The sequence below is a fragment of the Ruditapes philippinarum genome, unplaced genomic scaffold (assembly GCF_026571515.1).
Source record: "Ruditapes philippinarum isolate M1 unplaced genomic scaffold, ASM2657151v2 ctg2781_1_1_1_1, whole genome shotgun sequence".
NCBI lineage: Eukaryota > Metazoa > Mollusca > Bivalvia > Venerida > Veneridae > Ruditapes > Ruditapes philippinarum.
The window spans coordinates 188,149-210,134 of record NW_026865625.1 but is presented as its reverse complement, the minus strand read 5'-3'; the positions used below and the strand labels follow the sequence as shown (position 1 = coordinate 210,134).

At 34.4% G+C, this 21,986-nt stretch overlaps 1 protein-coding gene across 1 annotated transcript; it reads right to left on the bottom strand.

Moving 5' to 3' along the window:
* Positions 1–1,100: 1,100 nt before the first annotated feature.
* LOC132729789 (uncharacterized) lies at positions 1,101–20,057 on the bottom strand. Its single transcript, XM_060715608.1, has 11 exons — positions 19,194–20,057; positions 16,459–16,577; positions 15,712–15,933; positions 15,060–15,271; positions 14,426–14,869; positions 12,848–13,045; positions 4,205–4,306; positions 3,239–3,382; positions 2,456–2,617; positions 2,056–2,193; positions 1,101–1,216 (listed from the first exon to the last, which is right to left on the bottom strand). The coding sequence occupies exons 1-11, from the start codon at positions 19,511–19,513 to the stop codon at positions 1,136–1,138; spliced, it is 2,142 nt and encodes a 713-aa protein (XP_060571591.1). The 5' UTR covers positions 19,514–20,057; the 3' UTR covers positions 1,101–1,135.
* Between the last annotated feature and the right edge of the window lie 1,929 nt (positions 20,058–21,986).

Below are 21,986 nucleotides of genomic sequence, written 5' to 3'. Positions count from 1 at the left end.
GTGACGCGGCTAAAGAGTGAGACCAACTTGCTGCAACTTTTGAGGAAAACACAATAAGAACATGTTATTATATAACAGAAAATGTGTAATTAAACTTAAGTGCTAAGGCAAGCAAAATGTTTTTTTTTTATCATTATGATTACTGATTTTCAAATATTTAACAAAATTCTTAACATTCAAGAGACGCCAACATATGACAAAAGTGTTGAAGAAGGAACACATTTGCAGTAATAGAGGTATTCCATGGTATTGTCAAAATGTGACATTTGTAAAGTGATTGACCATGGTGTTACGTCAGAATGTAACATAAGAATTAAAAAACTAGAGATTTTCCATGGTTTTCTGTTACTGTATGACATGCGTTGTAATAGAGGTTATGCTGTGTCGATGGCCTGTCTTGTTCAGTATTGGAGGTGTGTCAAAATACGTCATCTGTATTATTTAAGATTTTCCATGGTGTGTCAAAATACGTCATCTGCATTAATTAAGATTTTCCATGGTGTGTCAAAATACGTCATCTGCATTAATTAAAATTTTCCATGGTGTGTCAAAATACGACATCTGCATTAATTAAGATTTCCCATGGTGTTGTTTCTGAAAATTTTACACGCAGTAATTGAGATATTGCATGTTGCTTTTCTTTTTTGTGTCGAAATGTAACATAATTATGCTGTAATAGAAGTATTCCATTTTGTTGTGTCAGAGTTTGACATCTGAAGTTACAAGATTTTCGATGGTGTCGTTGAGGCTTACAACAAAGTTACCGTCAACACGTACTTGTTTTGACTGCTACATTAGGAGAGATGTGTGAAATAAATGTTTTTAATCTTTATTTTCCAGTCAGTTGTAACCTTGTCCTCTATCCCTCATGTGGTAGTGAGAAAGTTGCCAGGTCAATTCTGAAGTTTAGTGTAAGCGCAAAATGACGGAAGGATACGCACAACAAATTATTTTACTTCATAGAAGACTGATAAAGTAGGTAGTGTAAAAATTAACCCTCCTTGATTCGTCACAACACTTGGCGTTCATCTTTATCTTTTATAACTGTTCCATTTGTTATGTCAGTGGAGGAAATTACATGTATAGTCAAAAAAAGTTGAGACCATTCAAAAATGAGTGATATCAATTGCACGTTCTATACAAGCCCGAGCAATGAGAGTTGGTCCATTGTAGAAGGTTTTGTTATTGATGGCCGCCCATCCATTTCTCCTGAAGACTGAAAAAAATAGAAGAAAATGATAAGGTCTCTAACTTTAAAACCTGCTGGACCTGCTGATTAGACTTTGCCGCCAGTATAGGAGCCAGGCCAGCCTGCACATCTATACAGTCTAACCATGCTGTACACCGTTGTTAGCTTTTTATATTGAAACCCCTTAAACAATGAATAAAATATTCAAAATTCAAAGAATGGCAAATCTATTACATAAATTCAACAGATTATGAGTTCAGTATATTTCTGATACAGGCAGATTGGCCTTTATTGTACTGTATTCCTATTTATCATCAATCAATGTAATCTGTACAAACTAATGAATAAACAGCGTTAATGTCAGAACTGAATGGGTCTTGGAGCATCAGGAAGAATATAAACTTGCTGGTGTCTCTAGCAGAATGTGGCTGTCATGTTTTTTATCTTGTGATTGAACTTTCAAATTAACTATTAAACAATTCCATAATACAAGTTTCAGTGCACATAATTATTTGGTTGCAAAATGACATAACAATTCATTTTCCCCCAGTAATTAATCACCACACAACATTAGATATGAAACCAAATGCGTCACGTTGGACGTCCTACCGCTTTTAATGTATATTATCTAAACCTCTAATACTATGATCAAAGTAACTTACTAGAGATCCTTAAAAGCTTGAAGTGGTAAAACAGCTTGGTAAACATTGTCTTATAAATAATTAGAAATAAGTATTTACTAAAATTTATTTCACCAATATTAATAGTGACAATAAGATCACATTTAACTTTTGTTGTTAACTTAGTATTTTCTTATCTAATATATTGTTAACCATGTATAATTTCAAATTTTGATGATAACTTACTTTGTGTAATGAGGCTTTGTCAATGGCTTTCAAAATTTCATAACGTTTGAGCTGTTTAGCGCGTGTGTAAAGTGACGTCAGGTCATGGTCACACGTGTACGTGGAACATGCAGAATTTCGTGCATTGCAATCCTCGTACTGAAATAAAAATGTCGCAATAAAAAGATATTATTGTCGTGAGCAAAAAGAGCCAAAATGCACGAGAGCAATGTTGAAAGACCATAGCATCCGTTTCTTCAAGATATCATGAATACTTCAATTTGGCATCTGCTTGGAAACTGATAGTTCTTTATTAAAATTAAATTTATTTTTAATGTCATCAATATTCATTAGTTAATAGTTATCCGTCATTTTATTCAAGTTGGTGATAAAAAGGTGTTTAAAGTGCAAGATGGGTAACCTGTTTATATATATCTGTTCGCATGCCTTGCTGTATTAGATATACTGCGATGTGTTGTCTCCCTGTATCTACACAATGGAAGAGAATATTGGCGTAGCGATTGATGTCCCCTTTGTCAGCTAGACCGACCACCAGGTCTTCAACGCCCAGAACGTCACCTTTCTGTAACAACAAGTATAGTTATATTACAGTGATAACAGAACCGAAATGTATCATAGTACACTGAAAAAGCGTTCAGTTTATTTTAGTTCGATTGTGTAGGGAGCTATTAACTAATAGACACATTCTCGAACTACTAGTAACCAGTACTGAGCAATGAGTGTATAGTTTCTTGCTCAAGGAAGCAACAGCTTGACAAAAACGGGGTTTGAACAAATCCGGCTAGGTACTTATAATACGTCATAGTATAGTTTGAAGTTTCCAAGTTATCTGAAGCTTTTAATGAAGAAAAACGTTAACGGAGTCAATGAATACAGTCCAATATTCTAAAGAATAGAGTCAGAAAATACCCCACATTTAGTCTGAAATGCCATTTTAGTCCGTTGATGTTTTATTTTGTAACATGGTACTTGGAGATATTGCTGCGGTTAATGATATTTTTTACATGGTTGCAGATTCCTATCATGTTTGACAACAGTTACTCAATGAGAGCTTTAGATTTATTTGCAGAAAACTTTTGAACACATATATTGCCAAATAAATATGTATTCCTTCCCTTTGTGTATTTCGCTATTGAAAACATTTGTTTTAGGAAACAGTTCTGTTTAAAGAAAAATAACTTACTTTGACAGCTTTCAGTAGTGATTGTTCGAAGTTTGTCTCGGCAAGGTACACGTCCATTGTAAAACCATACATTGACCTTTGTAAACGGACATACTCATCTTTCCCACAACTTCCGATATGATATTGTCCTGGATACCGACCAGCCTGTTGAACAGACGAACATTTAATACTTTGTCAACCATATTAGGATGCATATAAACAAACGATAATTACATTTCTAACATATCTTAAAATTGAAATAGGCGCAAAATTTGATAGATTAGCCATATATTCTCTTCATTCGGAAACCCTCGCCAATTATTCATATTGGACTACCCAGTGTGATTTATTTTTTAGTATTTACTAACTTATGGATTACAAACACCTTATATGTTCATTTTGTACGGAGACTAAGATATAAACATTCTTTTTTAATTTTGACGATTATTTTAACTAACATTATAATTACATCACATAGCACGTTTTTTTAAACGAAATTGATATAAATTTCAAACTCCTTCCACGAGTTAGGCCCTGACAGTGACAAAATGAATGATAATGACGAACAGTTATTGTGTAGTATGCAGGAAACAATACATTATATAATTATTTACAGGCAAACCACTGTTAAATTCAAGGGCCGTAACTCAGTCAAAAACATTCAACCGGAAAGCCCGTTAAGGTTTCAAAAGTACTTGAGGTACCAATCAATTCTGCAAATTTTCACTCAAATTGCATGGCTACTATAAGAGATGTAGTTATAACAAAACTTTAAAATGACTTCTTCTCTTTTACAGACGACACAAAAGAATGGTTATTTTCTGGTTCGAAATCTAGTTTTCTGCCATCGAATTTGTTTGAGTCTATCAGAAAAACTCCTATATTCATTTCATTTTATGCTATAAAAGTAACAAATGATATTCATTCTGTTTTCTTATATAAGATTTCTAGCAAATATTAGCAAGGGTTTTTATAGCCAGTACTCACCCAGTCGGCGTTGATTGGATTAGCTCCATGCAGCAGAAGATAATTTACCAGACTTGTGCTTTCTGATACCAGATATGCATAATGTAACGCGCATCTACCAACCTGTGTTGTAATTAAATAATAATAATAATAATAATAATAATAATAAAGACTTTATTTAACGAGAGAACTCATTTGAACAAACATATCAATCTTCCATGAGGCCCTCAACAAGGAACAATATAAATTTAACATTTTCAAAACTATTAAAATACATAAATGTAAAAACATACAGGAGATTATCAATTTGTATACATCAATGCGTGATAAAAACCTCAAGTATAAGGTTTTAAAATGGTTAACAGATGTAGCAGACTTAATATAATCAGGAAGGCCGTTCAAAATACAAGATCCAGAATAAACAAAAGACTTACGAAATTGTTCAGTATTTTGGTCTAGGGGTATAAAGTTGAAAATCAGATGATGAACGCAAAATGCGAGTATGAACATCTGACGAAAAAATGAAATTATTCAATAAATAGGAAGGCGCCTGATTATTTATTATTTTAAACATCATAATAGCTTTTTTGAAAAACAACCCTCTGTGAAAAGGTCATCCAGCGGAGTTCAGAAAAAGTTCAGCAGATGGAGTGTCATAATCTTTGTCTAGAATTAGTCTTGCAGCTCTCTTTTGGAACTTAATGAGTTTTATCTTCTAGAAAAGACGTACAGTTACCATAAATTATGCAACAATAATCAAGATGTGGTAAAATATATGCATTGTAAAACATTTTACGTACAGGTATAGATATGAATAATTTTATACGTGATAATAAATGTAACAATGAGTTACACTTTTTAAGAACATTATCAATATGGCTTTGCCAAGACAAGGTGTTATTAATTGTAATACCCAATAATTTTTCTTCAGAGCTACAGAAAATTTGCTCTGTTTTATATAAAATACAAGGATTACTTTCATGAATATAATTTTGCTTGTGTTTTGAGGAAATATACATGACCTTAGTTTTGTTAACATTGATAGACATGCGATTCAAATCACACCATTTGTTGGCATTTGAATATACACAGGTATACATGTACAATAATACGTGTATCAATAAAAATCAAATAGACCGTATTAGGTTTTGTTTTTGTTTATTTGTTTGTTTGTTTATTTATTCATTATGTATTTTGTGTAATCTTTTTTTAGGAAGGGAGCTAAGGGCTGAAACTGGGGTGTAGATTTTTACCTACAGTGTCGCTATTATATAAGGTCTTATTATGGACTCACTGTGATAACAATGCAATATTTCTGTTAGCAAAAGCAAACATAAATATAAACACCACTTTAAATCACAGTGTACCGTTGAAATTAGGTTACAAATGCTTATGCAATCGTAACAAGAGTTGGCCGAGGAGCAATAATAAAATAAAAGTGGAAAAGTATGGAAAGCCTTGACTGTCTTATAATTAACCCCATCAGTATAATGACAGAAGCACATGATATAATGTTGTTTGCACTTCATATAAAGCAGCGGTCGTATAACAATAGATGCACATCGTATAATGAAAAATTGACATAATATATTGATAAGTTGGTAAGTGAGAAGTTAGCAGTTAACAGTGAGCTAAGCAAAAAGGCATTACGATTTATATAGGGAAATCAATGATCTGCTGTTATGCTCAGCTGGGTAAGCAATCTAGCAGAGCATTCCAAAATAAAGTGTAGAAATGCTTTGCTGGTATGCTCAGCTGGGTAGGCAATCTAGCAGGCCATTACTAAATATAGTGTAAAATGCTCTGCTGGTATGCTCAGCTGGCTAGGCAATCTAGCAGGGCATTCCCAAATATAGTGTAAAAAATACTTCTGCTGTTATACTCAGCTGCCTAAGCAATCTAGCGGGGCATTCCAAAAATATAGTGTAAAAAAGCTCTGCTGTTATCCTCAGCTGGCTAAGCAATCTAGCGGGCCATTACTAAATATAGTGTAAAAATGCTCTGCTGTCATGCTCAGCTGGCTAAGCAATCTAGCGGGGCATTCCAAAATATAGTGTAAAAAGCTCTGCTGTTATCCTCAGCTGGCTAAGCAATCTAGCGGGCCATTACTAAATATAGTGTAAAAATGCTCTGCTGTCATGCTCAGCTGGCTAAGCAATCTAGCGGGGCATTCCAAAATATAGTGTAAAAATGCTCTGCTGTTATGCTCAGCTGCCTAAGCAATCTAGCGGGGCATTCCAAAATAAAGTGTAAACATGATCTGCTTGTATGCTCAGCTGGCTAGGCAATCTAGCAGGGCATTCCTAAATATAGTGTAAAATGCTTAGCTGTTATGCTCAGCTGGCTAAGCAATCTAGCGGGACATTCCAAAATATAGTGTAAAAATGCTCTGTTGTAATGCTCTGCTGAATTGCTCAGCTGGCTAGGCAATCTAGAAAGGCATTCCTAAATATAGTGTTAAAAAGCTCAGCTGGCTAGGCAATCCAGCAGAGCATTCCTAAATATAGTGTAAAAATGCTCTGCTGGCAAGCTCAGCTGGCTAAGCAATCTAGCAGAGCGTTCCAAAATATAGTGCGAAAAATGCTCTGCTGGTATGCTCAGCTAGCTAAGCAATCTAGCAGGGCATTCCTAAATATAGTGTTAAAAATGCTCAGCTGGCTAGGTAATCCACCAAAGCATTCTGAAAATTAGTGTAAAAATGTTCTGCCGGAATGCTGAGCTGTCTAGGCAAACTAGCAGGGCATTCTAAAATAAAGTATAAATTTCGTTGGTCTGCAACTGATTATTTGGCACTCGTAGACTTTCTGAAATATTTAGTGCCAATTCAGATAATGACATTTTTGACTTCTACGGGACCCTCAAGTGTCTATTTCTTTGGTCTCCGACTGATTCTGGGACGATCGCAGACTTTCAGGAATTTTTGGTGTTAATGCAGATAATGACATTTGTGAAATTTTAGGACCATCCAGAGTCCATTTCGTTGGTCTGCAATGTTTCTGGAACACTCGCAGACTTTCAGAAATTTTACTTCAAAGGGACCCTCCTGAGTCTATTTCGTTGGTCTGCGACTGATTCTGAGTCACTCGCAGACTTTCAGGAATTTTGGTGTCAATGCAGAAAATGGCAGTTCTGACTTATTGGGACCTTTCTGAATCCATTTTTTTGGTCTGCGACTGATTCTGAAGCACTCACAGACTTTCAGGAATTTTTGATGTCAAGGCAGATAATGACATTTTTTACTTCTAGGGACCATCCAGGGTCCATTTTTTGGTCTGCGACTTAATCTTGGACAGTCACAGACTTTAAGGAATTGTTGGTGCCAATCGAGATAATTACAATTAATGACATTTTTGACCATCCAGAGTCTTTTTCGTTGGTCTGCGACTGATTATTGGGCACATACAAACTTTCAGGATTTTTTAGTGCTAATGCAGATAATGACATTTTAGGGTAAAAATGCTCTTCTTATGACTAAGGGGTCCTTAAAACTAAAAACAGTCATGATCTGCAATGGCATTACAACCTGAAAGTCTGCGAGTCTTAAGGAATCAGTCGCAGACCCAAGAAATGTACTCTGGCGGTTCCCTAAAAGTCAGAAATGTCATTATCTCCATTGGCATCAAAAATTCCTGAAAAGTCTGCAAGTGTCCAAAATCAGTCTCCAGCAGACCAGCGAAATAAACTCTGGTGGGATCCGCTAGAAGTCAAAAATGTCATTATCTCCATTGGCACCAGAGATTCCTGAAAGTTTGCGAATGTCCCAGAATCAGTCGCAGACCATAAAAATGGACTCTGGCGGGTCCCTAGAAGTAAAAATTGCCATCATCTGTATTGGCACCAAATTTTCCTGAAAGTCTGCGAGTGTCCAACAATACGCTTTAGGCTAATGAAATGGACTATTTAAGGTCCTTAGAAGTCAAAAATATGAATTTTTCTATTGGCACCAACCATTCCTGAAAGTCTGCGAGTGTCCAAGAATCAGTCGCAGACCACCAAGATGGACTCTTGAGGATCCATAGAATTCTTAATTGTCAATATCAGCATTGGCACCATAATTCCTGAAAGTCTGCGAGTGTCCTTCAAAAAGTCGCAGGACAATAAAATAGTCTCTAAAAGGTCCTTAGTAGTCAAAAATATCATTATTTCTATTGGCACCGAAAATTCCTGAAATTCTGCGAGTGCCTCAGAATTGCCTAGAAGTCGAAAATGTTAATAAAACTTTGGCAACAATAAATCCTGGAACTCAGAATCAGTCTGCCAACTGAGCATTCCACCAGAGCATTTTTTAACTATATTTCGGAATGCCCTGCTAGATTGCCTAGCCAGCTTAGCATTCCACCAGAGCATTTTTACACCATATTTAGTAATGCCCTGCTAGATTGCCTAGCCAGCTGAGTATTCCACCAGAGCATTTTTTCACTATATTAAAGAATGCTCTGCCATAGTGCCTAGCCAGCTGAGCATTCCACCAGAGCATTTTTACACTATATCTAGTAATGCTCTGCTAGATTGCCTAGCCAGCTGAGCATTCCACCAGAGCATTTTTTCACTATATTAAGGAATGCTTTGCTATAGTGCCTAGCCAGCTGAGCATTCCTGCAGAGCATTTTAACACTTTACTTAGGAATGCCCTGCTAGATTGCCTAGCCAGCTTAGCATTCCAGCAGAGCATTTTTACACTATATTTCGTAATGCTCTGCTAGATTGCCTAGCAGCTTAGCATTTCACCAGAGCATTTTACACTATATTTAGGAATGCCCTGCTAGATTGCCTAGCCAGCTTAGCATTCCAGCAGAACATTTTTACACTATATTTAGTAATGCCCTGCTAGATTGCCTAGCCAGCTTAGCATTCAAGCAGAGCATTTTTTCCCCACTATATTTAGTAATGCTCTGCTAGATTGCCTAGCCAGCTTAGCATTCCTGCAGAGCATTCTTTCACTATATTTAGGAATGCCCTGCTAGATTGCCTAGCCAGCTTAGCATTCCAGCAGAGCATTTTTAACACTATATTTAGTAATGCCCTGCTAGATTGCCCTAGCCAGCTTAGCATTCCAGAATAGCATTTGTACACTATATTTAGTAATGTCCTGCTAGATTGCCTAGCCATCTTAGCATTCCAGCAGAGCATTTTTTTACACACTATATTTAGTAATGTCCTGCTAGATTGCCTAGCCAGCTTAGCATTCCAGCAGAGCATTTTCTCACTTTTTTAGTAATGTCCTGCTAGATTGCCTAGCCAGCTATGCTAGCCAGCTGAGCATTCCAGCAGAGCATTTTAACACTATATTTAGTAATGCACTGCTAGATTGCCTAGCCAGCTGAGCGTTCCAGTAGAGCAGTTTTTCACTAAAGCTTGGAATGCTCTGCTAGATTGCCAAGACAGCTTAGCATTCAAGCAGAGCATTTTTACACTATATTTAGGAATACCCTGCTAGATGCCCAAAACAGCTGAGCATTACAGCAGATCATTACCTTCCCTATATAAATTGAAATGCCTTTTTGCTTAGCTCACTGTTCACTGCTAACTTCTCACATACGATAAGTTGACTGTATATAATGTTGCAACCACATAATATATTCATAAATGCACATCGTATAATAATAGATGCACATCGTATAATGAAAGATTGACATAATATATTGATAAGTTGACTGTATATAATGATTCTACCACATCATATATTCATTAATTAAGGTGACAACGGAGTCAATTATCACTGAAAATACCTAAAATGAGATTTTTTGCTAAGTAGATTTATCAACCTTTTCTGAACACATTCGTGATTTAATTTAGGAAGCAGTTAGTCCAAAAAATGTGTTTTTAAACGTTTTAAAACGGAACCTATACTATTTGTATCTGCTATTCGCGTAACCTGTCGATTATCGATAACGCTCCGCCCCCTGTTGAGGCATAAATGAGGGAAATCGGTAGTTCCATATATCCGTGAATTACAGGTCCATACTGGTCTATACTTCTCGTAATACATGTATCGTACAACTAACGTACATCTTTTATGAATATTTCAACATTTAGCCTTTTTATAAATGAAGAAATTGTCGGCCAATGTACGTAACATAATGTATGAAACATAAATAATTAAGCAAAGCGGCAAATCGCACGACCACGGGGTTGTTTAAAAATGTAGTTGCTAAAATATCCATAATGTGTGAAAATAATTTGTCTGTCCCGTTAATCTGATAGATATTACGTTGAGTTGATAGACTTTTGTACGGATTCAAGGGCTTACTTTACATTCAACCTCGTTTTCTTACAATGTCAAGTAAAACAACAACAAAAACAGACAACATTTTTTTATGTGAACGCCTCTGTGACTTGTGGTAAGGTGTCCCTGACAAATTTCTAAAAACCATTTTAGATTGTCTAAGGATGATTATTTCTCTATAAATAAAAAAAAAGATATTAAAATATATTCTCAGTGAAAATAAATTGTTCGCAGTAAATCGGACACAGTACTAATAAATCTGGTACAAAGTATGAAATTTATTGTCTATCCCGGTAGAAACTGGATCTCTATGCCGTGCATAGATGATATTCATAATAGAAGTCAAGAAGGCCAGACCATAATGATCGAGTAATACCTTTTATTTCTATTAAAATATGTGAAGCATTATCAATTTGGTGGAAAAAATATATAATATTCCGTTCTTATTTGTACATCTACCATGGACTTTAAAAGACTGTCAAAAGCTTAGTTTTTTGTTATTTTATTTTATATTTTAACGGAATTGCATACACGAATACACAGGCAGAGTGACACTGGTATAATACAATAATAATGCTGATGATAATAATAATAAACTTCAAAAAGGAAACAATTAAATACCCCGCTAGCGGTGCGCAAATGCGTTCCATTTCCCCCCACTGAGTGCCTCAAATTATACCGATAGTCACGTGACATGTGCGACAGATACCAGACGGACAGTAAATCACGTAAAGAATTGAAGAAATTTCGGCTATAAAACTGATATTAATCAGCAACTTTTTTAATTGGTCAGATGTCACTGGGTCATAAAATGTTGTTAGAGTATGTTACCGCAACTTGTGACCCTCTCTGGTGCGATATTTGTGTATTATGCAATTATTTAGCGTGAAACGTAGGAGTCCGAGAGAGAACAGCCGATTTATGACACTTCGTTTGATGCGGGTCGGACTTACTTTGAATCGGCATAACTTTTTTAATAAACAAGCAATTAACATGCGGTTTAAAGCACATGAAAGGAAATTCATTTACGGAGGGAACCGTGTCAGGGATTTTTGTTTGCTCAATAGGCGACTTAATTATCTTTAATTACGTAATGTGTATCTAGATAATATAAGTATGGTTATAATATAAGTATGGTTATTTTCCAAAAGTTTGATGACAAAAAATTAAAAAATGACTTTGATATGACGATTTAAAATTTTAGGATTTTTATTCAAAATCAATCATTTACAAAGGCATTTTTTTCAAATATGTTATTTTTTATGATGATCAACGACATTTAATGCACAAAGATTAAATAAATAACAATTATTACTAAAATAACTTTGTTTAAATGACATTTATGTGAGTACCACGGAAAGTGTCTGTTGTCACCTTAAAGCACATGAAAGGAAATTCATTTACGGAGGGAACCGTGTCAGGGATTTTTGTTTGCTCAATAGGCGACTTAATTATCTTTAATTACGTAATGTGTATGGTGAAAAAAGTCGCATAAAATGTTTGACGTTACGTAATATTTTTTTGAGAAAAGATAGAAAAAATTTGAGACACGGTTCCCTAGATAATATAAGTATGGTTATTTTCCAAAAGTTTGATGACAAAAAATTAAAAAATGACTTTGATATGACGATTTAAAATTTTAGGATTTTTATTCAAAATCAATCATTTACAAAGGCATTTTTTTCAAATATGTTATTTTTTATGATGATCAACGACATTTAATGCACAAAGATTAAATAAATAACAATTATTACTAAAATAACTTTGTTTAAATGACATTATGTGAGTACCCAAAAAAGTGTCTGTTGTCACCTTAATGCACATCGTAAAATGATTGGTCGACATCATATAAAGACACATTGACATCATATATTGTTCAGATGACTTCATATAAGGATGCATCTACACAATATATTCATGAGTGCACATTGTATAAAGAAAGAGTGACACAACAACGTTCATTTTTGCAATCATAAGACAGTCAAGGCTTTCCATAGAAAAGTAGTACATGTTCTAGTGATTTAAATACGAATCTAACAGATAATCACCAATGTGCGTTTTTAGTGACCATTAACATAAACTTAACCAACGCTGGTGACACCGAGTAGCTCCGCTTTTTGATTAAACGTCAATTTTCGAAGTATTAGGACTGATAAAGCAATGTGCGGGCTCCTTTTTACAAGATTGTCCATAACTAAATGGACAGTCGTCACTATTTTGTTTAAATTCGTGTTTAATTTTTTGTGCATTTTTAAAGCTATATTTTTCCTTATACGTATAATTGTAATTTATCAGTATTCCTCAGAGAAACACGTGCCATTCTTTTTTTCTGAGATTGTTTTTTATTCATTTTATTTCATATTCATCTTGGACAACCGTTTATGAGACAAAAAGACAAATAGATCTTCATATTTCAAGGCATGGTAATTAAAACTTACATTATCTTTTTCATCGATGATGTGTTTATAATTCTGAACAATGTACTTTATCATGTCTTTCTTTTTGTTGAGTATCGCTTTGTGTAGAATGGTACGCCCACATTTGTCACGTGCCGATGCAAACTTCCGGCTGGCGAGGCGCCGTAGTTCGTCTGTTCCACCCGTGTCTGTAGCTCTGAACATCAGCATAATGTGGTGCTGCAGATTAGGAAACATAATGTTGTGTTATTTATATTATTCCACAGGGACTAGACATTATATCAATTATTACCACAGGCACTTGTGGGTTAGACCCTTTCCCCCGGCTTGATCAGCCCCTGTAAATGTCAATTAATAAAATAACTTTTGACATTTTAACACAAATTTAATGTGGCATCTGTCTTAATCATTAAACTTGTTTTAAACCATTCAACAAAAACAACTTACCATCAAGTCTCAATAATGTATCATGCGTGTGTTTTTTTACTGAGCTTGTAACCTTTTGATCATCATGATCTTTAGTTATTTAATGTTGTTTACAGTGCATCATAAATAGTAGAATTACGGTAATGTTAGTTGTTGGTGACTTTTTTTTACCAATATTACGGTATTGTAATTTAAGTACACATGCACGTACCTGGACACGTTTTTACTTACTCGTTAACATTTACAACTAGGCAATGACATTTAGATCTACTATGATATTCATTGTTATTTTATAGTGAAAAAAAAGGAAAGAAAAGTCGAATTTCGTCCTAGTGAAAAGCGGATTGGCAAACTGTCAATAAAAATGTTGATGAGGTTCTAATTGTTAAAGTATGTTTAGTATGAACATTCACAAGATGATGAACACTAGATAATTAATTAATCAATTCATTCATTCGTTAATAATGGTGCAAATTAATTATATTTTATGAATAGATCAAGATTAGGAAAAGTGCAGTGCCTATAAGTTATAACTCCCTTTTGCAAAACTCTGTAATTCTGGTCCCTGTAAATTGTCATATTTATATTTGCCGCTATTTTACATAATTTTGGAATAACTGCCCTTTGTATATTTCATTCTGGACATTTTTCAAACTCGATACAGTCATTGCATTTGTCAATACCTTTATGGTCATGTTGCAGAAAAGAAATAGCAAAAGAGTGTAACAGATTAAAATGGTCCCAAACAAAATATTACATTCCTATTTTTGAGGGTGTCGCCTCGAAACTGCACCATATTAGGTAATTGTGTAGGATTCTTATGATGATGCCAAAATTATTCTACAGCTTCAGACAACCCAAATACAGCTCTTTACCACCCCGGAAAACGTCTTCTCAGAGACCCTTTTATCAAGGTTCAACTGTACAATTCTTTCTCTACAGTACAGAACAAAGATAAGAATCCGTTGTGACCGGCAGGTATTGTTGTAAAGATTTTAAAGTCATTGTAAGGATGATACTGTTGCTGTAAAGACATTTATTTTAAATATTTTTTTTCAGAAGGCCGCTCTGCAGGTCTGGTATTGCATTTATTTTGTAAACCATTATTTTGAGAACTTAAAAATAGTAACGAAACACGGATACAAGTGTGCATTACAATAAAATAGTTATTACCTGAATGGCTATTAGTTTCTCAATTAACGTCATAATTTCGTCTTTATTGTTGTTCCGTGTGAAATGACGTTTTAATGCCCGGATGACGTTAATGCCTCTATTATCTGTTATGTCTAGTATATGATCGTAATTTTGATAAATTAAATGTTCTAACTTCTCCTTGTCACAAGATTTAACAATGTCTATCACATGTTCGTCAATCTCCGTCAAATATTTCGTTCTCTTGAGTTGTTCGGCGTAATCCCGTGCCGTCCGCCCCCGGTAGTCCCTCGCGGCCACGTCGATCCCGTATTTGAAAAGGGCTTTAATGAACTGACAGGAGAAATCATTGCTAATTGCTTTGAACAATAAAGTTTGACCGCGTTGGTTTCTGTGTGACATGTCAGAAACGATGAGGACTTTGTGTATGATGGAATCTGGAGGTCTATTTTCGTCTGCGATGAGCTAAAATATGGTTAAATAATGAAATAAATGTACATAATTAAATATAAAATATACACATGTGTATATCAATTTCAAAAAAAAAGTATTCCATTTATTTCCATTTCGTTTAAGCAAATAATCAAGTGTGTATTCAAAGTAAATTATTAAACAATAATAAAGCTTATGTGGAATATATGAAGTATCATATTACATGAAAAAACAATGGCTCAGCGTCTGTTCTGGTTCCTGTTTTAGAGAACAATGCGGTTGTGCTGGCGCCCATTGCAAGGATGGTTTCTACAGAGGTCTCTATGTGGGCTTCCCATGCTGCCATTAGCAACGGTTTTGGATTTGTCTGGACACGTGGACCCTCTGTCTCGTGCATATGATCTTTTGTTTGAACATCTATATGAACATCGGAACCTTGAAGAAAACAAAAATAAAATTATCCTTTATTTGGTATGGAAAACAATTATGGGACCTTCCCGCTTTCCGTATATTTCTGTCACTTTGATAAAATTTTAAGTTAAACGGACAAAACTTCACTCATTGGGAGTTCAAGCCGTTTTGGTGGGAGAAAAAAAAATATTTAGTGCACCGTCAATACAGTACAGCAAATGCTAGTAGAACAACCGACTGGTTTAAAATCATTTTAAGCATTTTCCTTCTTTGAGGACAAATATTGAAGTGATTTAGGGCAAGATGTCTTCGCTAGCGTCTGAGAATGCAATAATAAGTCTATGGTATATTTATACATGAAGTGATAATGGATTTTAGTAATTGATTTTGCATTTTAACAACATCTGCACAACATTAAAACAGCATCGTCTATTGTTATTGTCACAGGAAGATTAATATTTTACCTTGTGTATGGTATGATTTTCCAGCCAGCATAGCAATTGCAAATTCGTTTGTTTCATTATATTTTCTTAGTAGAGAATGGATATCGTCTGCTGTTTCAACGACCTTGACTAAATCAACTTCCTGTCCGTCTGGTCGCGGAAGTCGCGTGCGACACCATCCTTTCAATAAGCGCTCAACTTTCTGGACATCTACGTCATTTTCATTTAGGGTATAGTACAGACCTGAAATATTTACAAATATTTTGTCCTTACAATCAGTATCTAAAGTTTAAAGTAAAGACATACTTTTTTTCAGAAATGGTTGTGAAATATTCGTTTAGGCTATCGTATCATCTTTGGCAGAAACGTACAATTGTAATGGTAATTTTAGCTATAGAAGCTGGGGATATGATGACCCATATATACTGTCGCCTGATATCGTCTGATTAATAGGTATATCCTTTTCCACATACCTTTATCTATATTTACTGGTAGCATATGTGATCGACTCCCCCATGGTTAACATGATCAAGGTACAGGTTCAGGTAAAGGAAGCTGTATCCAAAGGTTTTGTTCGACTTAAGTTTCTTTTATTTATCTTGTTTTTATCAAGAAAGGTACACGGAACAATAGTACTTACTACAATAATAATAACAATTGGTATACTAGCTTTAATGTACACAGAACTAAGCCGAAAGATTTTGGACGAAAGGTTCGTGGTCTGAGGAACCACTCGACAGGTCACAAAATACGAGGAGAAAATTTTACCTGGGCTATACTTGGTCAGCCAGTGCAGGGTATGTTTCCAATGTTCGGGCTTTTCCGTTTTAAGAATATCCTCTGCCGTTTGTCCAGCATCATTCCGCACGAGTGGATCTACACCACATCTGTAAGCAAGTAAATACTGAACGTAAAATTCAATGAGATGTTAACTAAACGTCAAAAAGTGCCATCATTACTATATTTCCTATTTAACGACAAAATATGTCGATTTCAACACTTAAACCATTATTCGGTTGTTGTTCTTTCTCGAAAACTTCCATGACGTCTTCATTATTTTAGTGCTCTGTTCCGTACAAAATAATGCGTCGGATAACGAATATTTATCTTTTCATTTTCGAGTTTAATTTTTTACTCGAGATTTAAATTAATATATGAAGTGAAAATATAATTATGTTGACAACATATTTTATTTCGTATTTTCAGTCAAGTTAACGGTAATTTGCCCATTACTTTGAGTAATCATTATACAAACAGATTGTTTAGATTAAATAGAAATAAGACCATTGACAACATTAGGTGAATTTACTGCAAACTTCGTGCGTTCATGCTGGCGGGAAGGCGGGCGGGCGGTCGGGCGTGCGTGCCTACGTACGTACGTACGTACGTACCTACCTACCTCCGTGTATTGATCTCTACTGGTATTTAGATTGTTAGTATTGAATAATACATTAGCGTGATAAAGGGTCTAACATTGATAAATGAAAAAAATAATAACCTCAGTAAAGTTTAATCATGACGGCTGAATGGGCGACACATAAACGTCCGTTTATGAATGATATAAGCAAATGCTATGATCTATATTTTCATATGAAATGCGTTAACTGGTTTAAATGTTTAGCACGTATTAGATCATGAGATTAATTATTGAAGGCCAATTTGTTAAACGCGATCAAATTGAAATGATTGAAATATTTGAACTGTAATAATAAATAATTAATCCGCACGATTAAGCGTCTCACTGAAATGGTAAATACTAGTAGATAAGTTCTGCTGTATATATTGTGCTTAAAAACTACGCTGTCACGGTTTTATTTATTAAACTTCGCACCGCGGCCTCGCTAATTAGCGTGTTTTCGCCCCGCGCCCCCGCCATTTTAACTTGTTAATTCTGGACTTGGCCATTTTAACTTGTTAATTCTCGCTTGGCGGGGTCGCGGGGCGAAAAATCGAATGGCACAAATCAGCCACCATAGTATTTAGAAAATTAAAGCAGCAACAACAAAAATCAGATTGTGAATATTTCTTAGGACTTTTGATGTCGTTTTCATATTCATTTTGGTTAATTATTAAAAACCTCCTGTGAATAAGAAGAGAAAGATTCGAACCCATAGCGATAAACAGTGAAATACCCGAAGTTTTCAGCAAAAGAACACCCGATATAAAAGTGTTACTTTGAATAGTTGATGACATAACGAATCAACCTTCATAAAAGGAAAGGTTTTTTACTCTCATAACATTATAAAAATGCAACAGTTTAATATTTGCGTTAAGAAAGCATTTATTAAAAATCAAAATTGAAGCTTACGCTATTGAATTTGAATTAGGATACAATATCTTTTAGTATTAATATTCAAGATATGCTTTGAATGAGCGAATTGACGTAAGAGATTTCTATTTGTCGACAAAGGACTTCTTTTAAATTCTCACATTACTCATTTTTAAATGTAAACAAATTTAAGAGTGGTATTTATTCATTTCACAAAATAATCACTATGCAAACACGGTGCAAAGATTGATAGCAGTTCTGAATTTATAAATAAAATTAATGATAACAATTAATTTTGTTATTTCAGTAAAGTTTTATCATGACTGCTGTACGCAGACGACAAAGTAAATGTCCTTTTATGAATGAAATAAGTAAATGCTATATAATCTTTTCTACATCAAACGCGTTAACTGGTTTAAATAGCAAACACGTATTCTATCACAGATAGAGCTGGTTGAAGGCCAATATGTTAAATGTGATCAATTTATATGATTCAAACTATTATTTGATTTTCCAATAAAAAATATCAATCTGTTACGGTTAAACGTTTCGCATTGTTAATTTGGTGTATGCTGCATTTTAACAAAATGCACTGTCACAGTTTAAAGATCTTGAGGGAGAATAAACTTTCTATTTTGAAGATCGTTTATATGAACTATTATTATATTTGGTATATTTCTTTTGATAGGTAAAAAAACCTCGAAAACCGTCATTGTGCTGACTTGAAAGCTTTCGTTTATCCATTATGATAATAAATAGGTGACTCCCATTCGTTCGTCTCAACATCTGGACCCTATTCAGGGTAGTATTTAAGGAGAACGTGGAATTTATGTCGTTTAAATTAACTGTCTATTGTTTTCGAATAATACAATCATTTTCTGAATGCGCGTGCTTAAAGTATCATGTAAACAGTATCTGAGAGACACAGACAACCTAATGGGTACATACTATCCTCGATATAGGTTTGTAACATAGGCTTATCATTAACTACACCGCCTCTCAGAGTGTTTAAAAATAATATGTAATATGATATTACTTGTGCAGCAAAGATTTCTTTAATACACAGTATCTCTCAGAAAATATCTGTAAAGCTGGCACTATCCCATGGAATTAGTTCAGTCCGTGTAGTTATTCTATTTTTACAAAAAGCGGTCAAGGAACAAAGGTTGAAAATAAAAGATTAAGAAGTTCAGTAGCTAATGTAATAGTAATAAAAACAAATATTCATTGGTACCTCATCAGCGCTTCTATAATCCTGTATGATCCGGGCACTCTAACTGCCTTGTGCAAGCATGTGTCGCCAACATTGTCTCGTGCATCGAGATGTATTCCGCTGCTACCTATAAGGTATATCACCTTTACACCCACTGCTTTAGTCAGCTGACCGCCGTGCGCACATAGCACGTGCAGGAAATTCTGTCTACTTTCATTGTCACAAACATTGATGTTCTTTTTCGAATTTACAAAATCATAACATAAGTTCCACAATGCATTGCAAGAAACACTCGGGTTCTTAATAGCCCTGTATAGTTCTGTTCGCGATAAATCCATCATTCAACTCTTAAACATTTGCCAGTTTGCTTATCACTGGGCAACACCCATCAATTTAAACAGTTTATATATTCATATTTTATTTTGGTTAGTTACGCAGATACGATAGCATTTTTTCATTTAAGATCCTCGAACGTTGCTTGAAATTTATAGCCAATTTACATAAAAGACCCATTGCATACGCAAATTTAAAATCCACTATTTGAACACCTAAGGAAATTGAATGAAAGTCTAATGCATTATGGATATATAAGTAGCCATAATGGATTGAATTGTTATATCACTTTTAAATAGGGTCTTTAAAATAGATAGTTCCCTTTTGCATTCAGAACAATTTACTTTAATTTAAATAGCACCTGTAATATCTGTTAAAATCAAATTTGATTTACCTCTTAAAGTCGAATACAATGTTTGTAGAGTAAACATTATACGATCCGCTTTGAACATTTAAATCCTAGAGTATTAGTTAGACATGAATGTGTTCATATGTATATCGTAAATCAAAGTGGAACGATCAGGTACCAAATTAAACAATTCCAATTTTTGTAAGTGATCGATCAATACGATAGGCCATGTTTTAGTACTAATGAATAACTTGTTAAAATGAAATCCGATTAACATTGCATTGTTTTTTATACCCTGTTGAAAAGTCAACTAGTTTATCAATGAAAATATCTGAAGGAATGAAAAAACGTGCACATAATAGCAGAATATCAAGTATCATTTTATTACAATTCCTTAAACAATGTAACTAGACTATTATTATTTTGAATGAATTAAAGAATGTACTATTCACACCTAGGTTTAGTGGGGGTATCTACCGAGAATTGTTGACGCCAATCTTGCTCAATACGCACGTGCGTAACACACTGGCAGAGCAAAATGTTATACTTATAACTATTATAGCTATAGTTTCTGTTATTATTATTATTATTATTATATATATATATATATATATATATATATATATATATATATATATATATATATATATATATATATATATATATATTTACAGTCACATTCCTCCATTTACGGGGCATCGGTCTATTTGAGACCATACTTGTGGGGTTTATATTTAATGTGGGGCATACATAAGGCCTCGCAACTCTGGCATGTTTAAAACGATGTATGGGGGCGTAGGCTACCCTTCTAACATAGTGCCCGTAGGCCGGTTTTAGTAGTAAATGATATACATTTTGTATGTCCCACAAATGTATATATTTTTAATGGGGTTTTATGTTATTGGTCAATATGTTTTCACCTATGGTAAAATTAAATATATAGTTGATATATATAACTTAGTACCCCTTAGTTCTGTTGTTTGGAAATGTCATTACATGCCTACATAGTGGCATATATAATCAAAGCACAGAAGGCGCTGAATTTGTTTGGGTCTCAGAATGTAAGAAAGGTGCAGGTTGTGAGATTATATGTTTAGTGCCACCAATGCTTTCCAGCGTTTTAATTGTAGTAAATTGGCTATAAGACTAATTGCAACACTGATATTCAATCCAATGTTTATTTGACTTTAACAGTTTAAAAAATTAGTTATCTTTACTGGGATTTGAACTCCAGACCTCTCGCTTCCTAAGCGAGCCCGAAAACCCTTCAGCCACGGTGAATTTATATGTGAACGGCCTGAAGAAAACCATATTATTCTAAATTAGGGCTTGTAACGACTTTAACTGTTGTTTAACACAGATGTAAATAATCCTGGAGCTTACTATAAGCATGTATATTTATAAAGAATCAAAGGGCTGCAAGTTCTGTGGTATTTTCTGATCTTTGCAATCTAAATCGTACTGTATATCTGTATGCATTTTCCTGTATAAGTTTATTTATATGTATTATAATTCCTTTTGTAAGGCACCAGAGTTTGATACATACGGAATTCTGCATAACTAGAGTTGCATCAAAAAATCATTTATGTTTTTTTTTACGACAGCCACACTTTATCCTTGTATATCATGGCTACTTCCTTAACAAAAACACTTAAAAAAAAGAATTTAACAAAAAAAAAAGTTTCCTCGACTAGGATTCGTACTCGAGTCCTCTCACTCACGAAGCGAGCGCGTTACCACTGTACCACGGAGAACTTATACACAGATCGTCTGAATAACATCAAGTCATTCTAAATTTAGAACTTCCATTGCAGTTCGGGTTTGTAATCCTTATTAATTTCGAGGTATTTTGTTCAGGGTAAACCTGTTGTTTAACATTGAAGTAAATATTTTAGCGAAAATCCTCTCGCCCAAACAGTCCGGCATGTAGAATCTATATATTCCACTACTCGGTTTGTGTAGTATTCGGTAATCGACATGGCTAAAAATAGTATTTTCATTGATAAAATCATATTCATCCGCGTAATTTGTGATTGTGCATTTATTGACAATTCTATAAGCCAACGCTATTGTTTAACTTTAAATGCGTTGTAATTTGTTGGATACTTGTAACAAAATAGAATATTTCTTTC

Bases quoted from the DNA above. Each gene is read 5' to 3' on its own strand.
- LOC132729789 (XM_060715608.1), bottom strand. From the start codon at position 19,513: ATGATGGATTTATCGCGAACAGAACTATACAGGGCTATTAAGAACCCG. The intron at 16,578-19,193 runs GTACCAATGAAT...ACTTGCTTACAG, and splicing joins ATTATAGAAGCGCTGATGAG to ATGTGGTGTAGATCCACTCG. The intron at 13,046-14,425 runs GTAATAACTATT...CCTAATCTGCAG, and splicing joins AGAAACTAATAGCCATTCAG to CACCACATTATGCTGATGTT.